The 10,043-nt window shown below is 42.6% G+C and overlaps 1 protein-coding gene across 1 annotated transcript in view; it reads left to right on the top strand.

Annotated features, from left to right (window-relative positions):
- TMEM35A (transmembrane protein 35A) overlaps window positions 1-9,029 on the top strand; it is a 14,717-nt gene extending 5,688 nt beyond the window's left edge. The window contains exon 2 of the mRNA XM_004711185.2: window positions 8,537-9,029. Coding sequence (XP_004711242.1) covers window positions 8,537-8,917 — 381 coding nt within the window. The 3' untranslated portion in view covers window positions 8,918-9,029. The remainder of the gene's footprint in view (window positions 1-8,536) is intronic.
- The last annotated feature ends 1,014 nt before the right edge of the window (window positions 9,030-10,043 follow it).

The following is a 10,043-nucleotide window of genomic DNA, read 5'->3' as shown; positions in this document are numbered from 1 at the left end:
GCTAGACCAGAGGATGTACACTGGTACAGATAGGAACTGGAAACACAAGGAATCCAAGACCAATAATGAGAGTAGCAATACCAGGAGGGAAATGGAAAGGTGGGGTAAAAAGGGGGAACCGATCATAATGATCTACCTATAACTCCATCCCTGGGGGGCGGGCAACAGAAAAGTGGGTGAAAGGAGACGTCAGACAGTGTAAGACAAGACAAAATAATAATGATTTATAAATTATCAAGGGTTCATGAAGGAGGAGGGGTGGGGGGGGATGAGGAGCTGATACCAAGGGCTCAAGTAGAAAGAAAATGTCTTGAGAATAATGATGGCAATAAATATAGAAATGTGCTTGACACAATGGATGTATGTATGAACACCCAATAAAATGATTTTTTTTTAAAAAGAAAAAGGAGTGTCATCCATTTTCCTGCTAGGTATATATCCTACAGAAATAAAGCTGTGACATAAATAGATATATACACACCCATGTTCATCACAGCACAACAGCAAAAAGATGGAAACAGCCTAAGTGTCCATCAATGGATGAATAGATAAACCAACTATTGTACAATGAAATACTGCACAACATGAAAAAATCTGTGAAACACTTCATCATATGGATGAACCTGGAGGACATTATGCTGAGGGAAATTAGTCAATCCCCAATGGTCAAGTATTATATGAGACCACTATAATAAAAAGTCCAGAAAAGATTTAGAAACAGATCTAAACATTCTTTGGTGGTTACCAGGAGTAAAAGGGGAAGGGAAGGTAAATCACTAGTGGGAGGGTAGATGTGTATTAACTTGGGTGAAGGAGAAGGCAAACATTCAATAAGGAGCGGTCAGCACAACGTGACCCAGGTAAAGGAAGACATTGAGTAGAGCAGTGTTAATGGCAACAAAGGTGCTATAATACATACGATCCTGCAATAGCAATAGTTCGTGAGTGGATAGGTAGACACACATGCTTAGCAGGTGAGCGAAGGTGAATGGGACATATATACAGGTCTGGCAGAAAAAAATTCTACAAATATAATTATGTGTGTTGCAAATAGATCCATGATTATAGTAGAGGATACAGGACGCAAAGTAATGGAAACGTCTTAGCCATAACCCAAAACCTAGAGCTAGGACCACAGTCTAGAGTTGGGGGCATCAATGTTCTTTCACATAAAGACAAATTCCATAAAAACAAATTTCTACCAGTCTCCTTTGGTGAGTAGGTACTTGGGTTTAAAAACCTTGTGAGCAGCTATCTAAGGTACAACTATTGGTCTCTCCACATAGGAGCAAAGGATAGTGGGGGGGGGCGGGTAGATGCATGCAAACAATTAGGTCAAAGGACTACTGTCCACAAAAACCTCTGCCTCCACTACCTTGAGATGAGAAGGACTAGATGGTGCCCAGCTACTGCTATGGACTGCTCTCATTGGGATAGCAATAGAAGGAGGGCCTACATGCAATGGGAGAAAAATGTTTAACAAAACTCAAAATCATTTAAAGATTCCAGGCCTATGGATCTGATAGAGACTGATGAGCTCACTATAGGCTCCTAAATATCCTTCAGGCCTGGAATTGAACTCACCTCTCTAGATCAGCTTTCAGCCAAACAATAGGCCTATAAAGTGACCGCTAACACCCAGACAGTATGCATTCTTCAGAACATTCGACCCTGTGAGACCGAAAGGAGTGTCCCAATCCAGGAGCAAAGGACAGACAGCACGAAGGGACAGTCAAGAAGGTTAATAGAAGTGGAAGACACGGGGAGGAAGTGGGAAGGGTGCTGTTGCATGGTGGGGATCGCAATCAATATAATGAAACAGAGGACATGATTTGTTGAATGGAAAACTAATGTGCTTTGCAAATATTCACCTGAATCACGTTTAAAAAAGTAAGGCTCTATAATTGATACGTTGCTTTTGTTTTCCACAGAGATTCGGGATAATCGCACTTGAGTTAGTACATTTTGCCGCACTTACGTAGGCTTTAATGGTCTAAGCCATGAGGCTGAGATTTTAGTCAAAACATGCTTTTGTCCGTGTCCTCTTCTGTCTTTATCTCTCAATCTCTATACATTTTAATTAAAGTTTACAATATTGAGGTGGACTTTGGGGCCAGGGTTTAGTGCCCCAACAGACTGGACTGGAAAACAGGACAGATGACTAACAAAGTTGTCTTTGAACTAACTAGAAGCTTTTCTTTCTTGTTATGTTTTGTTTTGTTTGTCATTGGTGTGTTGTTGTTGTTGTTGTTTTGATGTATATTGTTGCTTGGTTTTGCTCTGTCTTATTTTTGTGCATGTTATTATCTCCGCAGGTCTGTCTAAATAAGATAGGCTGGATGAACAATCTGGAGGAGAAAACAATGGGACTGACAGTTCCAGGAGGACATGGGAGAGGGGGAGGTGGGGGAAAAGGTAGTGGTATTAACAAACCCAGGGACAAGGGAACAACAAGTGATCCAAATTGGTGGTGAGGAGAGTGTAGGAGGCCTGGTAGATCTATGTGCATATATTTATAGGTTTAGTATTAAGGTAGCAGAAGGACATTGGGCCTCCACTCAAGTACTCCCTCAATGCAAGAATACTTTCTTCTATTAAATTGGCATTCTATGATGCTCACCTTCCTGAAACAATCGCTGAAGACAAAGCGGGTGAATAAGCAAACGTGAAGGAAGCTGATGGTGCCCGGCTATCAAAAGATACAGCATCTGGGGTCTTAAAAGCTTAAAGGTAAACAAGTGGCCACCTAGCTCAGAAGCAACAAAGCCCACATGGAAGAAGCACACCAGCCTGTGTGATCACAAGGTACCGAAGGGATCAGTTATCAGGCATCAAAGAACAAAAAATCATCATTGTGTAATCACTTCCCTGATACAATCGCTGAAGACAAATGGGTACATAAGCAAATGTGGCGAATAAAGCTGATGGTACCCGGCTATCAAAAGATATAGCATCTGGAGTCTTAAAGGCTTAAAGGTAAACAAGCGACCATCTAGTTCAGAAGCAACAAAGCCCACATGGAAGAAGCACACCAGCCTGTGAGATCACAAGGTGTCGAAGGGATCAGGTATCACGCATCATCAGAACAAAAAATTATTTCATTGTGAATGAGGGGGGGAGTGCGGAGTGGAGACCCAAAGCCCATTTGTAAGGCACTGGACATCCCCTTACAGAAGGGTCTCGGGGAGGAGATGAGCCAGTCAGGGTGCAATGTAGCAATGATGAAAAATACAACTTTCCTCTAGTTCCTAAATGCTTCCCCCCCTACTATCATGATACGAATTCTACCTTACAAATCTGGCTAGACCAGAGGATGTACACTGGTACATATAGGAACTGGAAACACAGGGAATCCAGGGCGGATGATCCCTCCAGGACCAGTGGTGTGAGTGGCGACACTGGGAGGGTGGAGGTAGGGTGAGTTAGAAAGGGGGAACCGATTACAAGGATCTACATGTGACCTCCTCTCCGGGGGACAGACAGCAGAAAAGTGGGAGAAGGGAGACGTCGGACAGGGCAAGATATGGCAAAATAATAATTTATAAATTACCAAGGGTTCATGAGAAAGGGGGGAGTGGGGAGGGAGGGGAAAAATGAGGAGGTGATGCTAGGGGCTTGGGTGGAGAGCAAATATTTTGAGAATGATGAGGGCAATGAACATACAAATATGCTTTACACAATTGATGTATGTATGGATTGTGATAAGAGTTGTATGAGCTCCTAATAAAATGATATAAAAACAAACAGTTTACAATATTGAAACACTTATGCACATAGCATAAATATATAGCATGGTGCATTTTCAGAGTATTCCTATGTGGCCTGCAAATGTATGCATTTCTAATTGTTAGTTCATTACTGATAAAATGTTAGTGTGGTCCCCAGTTGATGTGATGCTGCTTTGATGCTCCAAAACGTTCTTTTAATTTTCCCAAAGAGAAACTGGGGCAAGAAGCTCTTAACCACTTTCTCTACGCAACTTAGGGGCAAAACTAAAATTGGAAATTAGCTTACATTAAGAGTTCTAGTTCAAGAATGTGACTGCCTTTGGGGATCTGGAACCCTTGTCTTTCCTGCTTCCTTCCCCTATAAGGAGACGAGGGTGCAAGGTCTGCGTCTTTGCAATGGAAAGGAAACAGACTTAATGTGAGATGCAACAGTCTTTTGGGGATGAATCAGTCAACTCTCTTTATTCTTATTATCAGTATAATTATGGTTTTCAGACGTCAACAGTCTCCACACATGAGACTACATACTATAGCCTCAAGATATGTGGCCGTTCCATAATCAGAACTGGGACTAAGCTGAATGATGGCATTTGGCAGGAGCCCTGATGGCATAGTGAGTTATGTACTCCTGGGCTGCTAACTACCAGGTAAGCAGTTTGAAATCACCAGCCATTCGTTGGAAGAAAGATGAGGCAGAATTTCCTCACAAAAGGGCAGTTCTCCTCTGTCCTATAGGGTGGCTAGGAGTCAGAATTGACTCAATGGCAGTGAGTTTGGTTTCCGTGTTCTCAATGTCCACCCCCTATTCCACTGGGGCTAAAGAAAGGGGGGTGCTCCCTGTAATGTCAAAAGCCATCCAAGCTTAGCACCATCTCTGACAAACTGAGCATTCCCCTGTCTGGAATCCTGAGACGCATCGATGTTGTCTGTACCTACTCAGCTTTGAACTAAATATTTGATGAAAGCCCTTATCCACAGGCAGTTTCCTCTTGTAGAAAGGAAAGAAAGAGGTTACCGCTGCATAAAAATATCGACAGCTGCTGTCTAGCGGGTCAGCTAAGCAACTGAGACCATAATATGCATTGATATAAAATGGAGAGGGACAAAGACCACTGAAGCCATAGAACTTGATTTAAAGACCAGTAATTTGGCCTTAGGGCTACAGATTCCACTGTAGTATACTGTACCGGTTAAGGTAAGAATTTGCTGTGGTTAGCCTTAGCCAAAAAAAAAGCATTTCCCAGAGCAACTCAGCTAGCATCTTAAAGTCTTCACTCATAAGGCACAGCACGAAACACCTCTTTCCTCCTTGTTCACCAGGTCAACAACGGACACTTGGGAATTAGGAGTTGCCTCCCTGGGAGGTTTGTGTTATTTCTTAGGATAGTCCATACTTCAGAGCCTTTAGGAAGCCTTCTGCTCTAGGTAACTTGCTTTCATTGTCCCCCTGTTCCCATCAGCAGAGCGCAGAAGGGGAGGGAGTGGGCAGGTTGTGTGGAAATTAATAGTGAAAGGAAAGGGGGAGGTTTCTCTCCATCACCTGGTTTCCTAACCCTCAGCCCAGCTCTGCCAGCATCTGACTCCTAGCAGGCTAGGTCGACACTCCACCTACTGGTCAAATTTTCTCCAAAGTTGGCTCTAAAAATACACAGGTTTACACTAAGAGAGGAAGGAAGAACAACGAACAGTTTCCTGTGTGCTCAGGAATAAAATAAAGTCAGGGTGTGTGTGTGTGTGTGTGTGTGTGTGTGTGTGTGTGTGTGTGAAATTTAAAATGAAGTCAGGATTAGACATGACGGGTGTGTGTGTGTGTGTGTGTGTGTGTGTGAAATTTAAAATGAAGTCAGGATTAGACATGACCAGAATTAGAGAGAGGCGAGAGGGGTGCGCGGCAAGTGTGTGTGTGGGGGGAGGGGGAGGGTAGATCCTGCCTTTATTTACAAATTTGCTATTTTGCTCAGCATGGGTGTTACTTATGATTAGTGAGTTTTTTTTGGCATCCTCTTAAATTTTGCCCCCAACACAAGTAGGCTCCCTCACGTCATCTGCCCTGCTCAGGAAACTGAAATTCATAGTTTATGCCCATGAACACCCAATTGGAAAGCAGAATTGGGATTTGAAATAAATATCCGTCTTTCGACAATCCTCAGAGAACATTGTCATATCTTCTATCACTCATGATAACTCATAAGGTAAAGGTGTATTCACTTGTCCAGAAGGGAGAAAAGTGACTTAACATTTGTTCTAAACATAGAGTGTCTAGAATCCTGTTGTAAGTGCCACATGCTCTGGGAGAGAGAGTTGGTTTTCCATGTGGTGCTTTGACTCTGCTTTTCTTGAAACGCCTCTTGACACCCATGTCTTTCCACCTAATTTCTTTTGTCTGCTCTGTAGAGCCCCTTTCCTCTTGTCACTGCTGCAATGTTCTGTCACACAAATGGTTTCACCTAAATACTCTCCTAAGGCAGTGGTTCTCAACCTTCCTAATGCCGTGACATTTTAATACAGTTCCTCATGTTATGTTGACCCCCCCAACCATAAAATTAGTTTCGTTGCTTCTTTATAACTGTCATTTTACTACTGTTATCAATTAGGTGACCCTTGTGAAAGGGTCGTTCGACCCCCAAAGGGGTCGCGACCCACAGGTTGAGAACCACTGTCCTAAGGCAATCTTGTCCACACCCATATCATGTAGGACAAGTTCTGTATGTTTATCCCAGATCCTTCTTATTCAACTGTCTACCAGGTATCTCAACGTAGATATTTTACACATGTCAACTCAGAAACGAAAACAAAATCTGAGGCACTCACGCTAGAGACATGAGAATCCTCCTGACTTCTCCTTCTCCTTAGCATACGCCTACAACAAACTCCAAGTTCTACTGATTTTACCTTCAAATAATCTTGGATTCTGCCCTCATCCCTTCTTCCTCACTGAGACTATTGTAGTCCAGGTCTCTCACCTGGTCTCTTTACTGCTAGGCATTTCTCTCCCAATCCATTCTTCACCTAGCTTTCAGTAGAACAGCCCTAAAAAGCAAATCGATTGGGTCATTCCCCCTTGCTTAAAGAGGATAAACTCCAACTTTATAGCACAACAAATGATGGGGCTTCGGAAAGGTAGTGGGAAATGCCATGAGAGAAGTGTCTCATCTTCCTTAACCTATGCTGAAAGTATCATCAGGGCACCTGTCTACTTGGTGTTGCCTGGACCTTTGTTTATCCAGCTCCTTTTGCCTGCAATGCCCCCCTCCCTCCCTTCCTGGTCTTGTACACACTGTCTTGTCTTTTCAGATTCCACTCCAATTTTTCTCAGCCATCATCTAGGGAGATTGGACTACTTTCCTTCTGGTGTACCTCTGCTATGCCCACTACATGATTTTCTCCAACACCCATAATACATTTTTGTATTTATGTATTTATATATCTGTTCTTCCACTTATAGACCTCAAACTTCAGGAAGGCTGAGCCTTTTTGATCAATTGAAATCTGTCTCCCAACCACTTTATACAGCGTCTACCACAAGTAGACATTTAATAAACATCTAATGGATACTTAAGAAAAACAAAGCAAAGAAATAGCACAAGCTCATTAAAATCTCATCAGTTTGCTTCAAAATAAAGATCAAGCCAGTCTGAAATAGTGAAAAATATGATTTAGCTATTACTCTAAATGCAATAGAATTCTTGTACTTTGTAAGATATCCAGTAACTTGTCCCTTTATCCTATAATGTCCCCCTTTGAACTGCCATTAGACCTTGTGCAAACCTCTATCATACAATGTTGTTAACGTATCTGTTTCTCCTCACCAGACTGAGAGCTTCTTGACACTGTCTTATTCATCTTTGTATCTCCAACGCATGACACATAGTAGGTGTTCAATACATATTGTTTGAATTAAATGAACTGGAACTAGACTAACCAGGGTAGTATCTTGTATAGGACTGGGGATTTACCTAAATTAGTATGAGAATGATTTTGTCTTACTATATTTAAATATATGTATTTAAATATATATATTATATATAAATATATATAAATACATATATATAAAGGGCTACAGTTCGCACACATTTTTATTTTTGCATTTGCTTAGAAAACAGTTATATTTCTTTTACAGATCCCACAAATATACATTTCAGTTCAGCACTTTTCTGAATGATCACAGAGTTCAAATTAGGGGAGTCAAAATTAGTGAAGCTTTATATCTTGTGCCTGGCCTGTTTCATTTTGGATGGTACCCAGGTTTGGAGAAAGCAGACACTTACAAATGTGGAAGAGGCTTTTTGTGAATTTTCTTGTAATTCTTAAAAGCTGTTGATGTATTAGATTTTTCATCTGCCTATTTTCTTTGATAAACTTGCTGCTATCGAGTAAATTCTGACTCATTTATAGCCTATAGGACAGAAGAGAGCTACCCCTCTGTGTTTCCAAGGCTTTAAATCTTTATGGGAGCAGAAAGCCTCATCATTCTCCTGCAGAGCAGCTGGTGGTTTCAAACTGCTGATCTTGTGATTAACAGCCCAAGTAGTCACTCACTATGCCAAGGTGTAAATCACAGAGCTCTCAAGAGAGGGCTTCACTACAATTGAGTCCATCCTGACTCACAATGACCCTGGGGGGCAGGGTAGAACCGTGGGGGGAGATATTTTATTTTAGATATGACTTTTATTTAGGGGGCACACTAAGGAAATGTAAACCCTCTTGGCTGGTGTGGAAGGGGAAGAAGGCTAGTGCTTGTGTTTTCTTCGGTCTGGTGTTCAAGTCACGGCTAATACAATGATTTTCTTATGGCCTTCTCACTCTAGAAACGAGCTTACAAGAGTTACGTGCGAGCCCTTCCTCTGCTGAAGAAAATGGGGATCAATTCCATTCTTCTCCGCAAAAGCATTGGAGCTCTTGAGGTGGCCTGTGGCATCGTCATGACCCTTGTGCCCGGGCGTCCCAAAGATGTGGCCAATTTCTTCCTGCTCTTGCTGGTGTTGGCGGTGCTCTTTTTTCACCAGCTGGTCGGGGATCCTCTGAAACGCTATGCTCACGCCCTGGTGTTTGGGATCCTGCTCACGTGCCGCCTGCTGATTGCCCGGAAGCCCGAAGACCGGTCTTCTGAGAAGTCGTTGCAGGGAAATGCTGAGGAGAAGCCCTCCTTATATGAGAAGGCTCCGCAGGGTAAAGTGAAGGTGTCATAGGAAAATGGAAGTACACAAAGTGGACCTTCCAGGCAGTTGCCTCCATGACACCCAGGAAGATGTCAGTGTGTGTTTCTCATTTGATTTATCTATCTTGGGGGAAAGGGAAAAATATATAAAAATAATCTGCAAGTTAATGACCCTATTGGCTTGTGTCCATCTATACCATAAAATGACTTCCCCACATAGACATCTGTGCACCGCCTGTAAGCCCTCTGGGGCAACGCTCACATCTTGCTGCATGTAAATGTTTACAGCGACTATTGGTGTGTATTTGTGAATGGACTCCAGCAAGCATGTGACTGTAAGATGGCGTGGGGGAATATGTGCTTAACTACTGGATGTGTGCGCACGCAAGCACGTGTGCATGAGAAGGCTCTGGTCTTGAACTAATCCTGCACAAGTATCCTTCCCTTTATAGACTGATCCCAACAAAGCCTGAATAAAATAAACCTCCTATAAAGAAAGCCCTACAGGGATTCCCATGGAAGAACACTCCCTCGGTAGATTATGCTGCAAACTGTAGGCGTACAACTTTAGGGAAAAGTTCCTTCAAATTGAGGCACTGGAAAATATGCCAAATTAATTAGGCTCTATGTCAAGTTGTTTCAATTATCCACATGGTTTTAAGGAAAACAAAGGATACATACAGCCACCAGATGACCTTCCCAATGCTGTGACCCTTTCATACAGTTTCTCATGTTGTGGTGACCCCCCAACCATAAAATTATTTTCATTGCTACTTCATCACTGTCATTTTGCTACTGTTATGAATCGGGCCACGCCTGTGAAAGGGTCGTTTGACCCCCAAAGGGGTTGCGACCCACAGGTTGAGAACCGCTGCACTAGATTGTCTTATTATGGAAGTGATAAAATAATAAGTTTCAGCTTGCATCTTCCTCCAAGCCCAAGCTACTAAGCCTCTTAAATTCCAGTATGAAACTGAAACAGTCCAAGTGCAAAGCGGCCTCACTTCCGCTGTTCTCAGCAGCTAACCAGGATTTGACAGCTGCTACTACACTGTTGCGGTTGACGGAGCAGGGGTTAGCCCTCCTAGAAGTCTGAGGATCTCAAACCCTCGCTGTTCTCTTGAATCATCTGAAATTTGATAGAGGAACTGTAGCCA

This window comes from Echinops telfairi, unplaced genomic scaffold (assembly GCF_000313985.2).
Source record: "Echinops telfairi isolate 266 unplaced genomic scaffold, ASM31398v2 ScPeMD7_44;HRSCAF=162, whole genome shotgun sequence".
Taxonomy (NCBI): domain Eukaryota; kingdom Metazoa; phylum Chordata; class Mammalia; order Afrosoricida; family Tenrecidae; genus Echinops; species Echinops telfairi.
The sequence above is the reverse complement of the archived record's forward strand: the minus strand, read 5'-3'. Positions and strand labels throughout refer to the sequence as shown.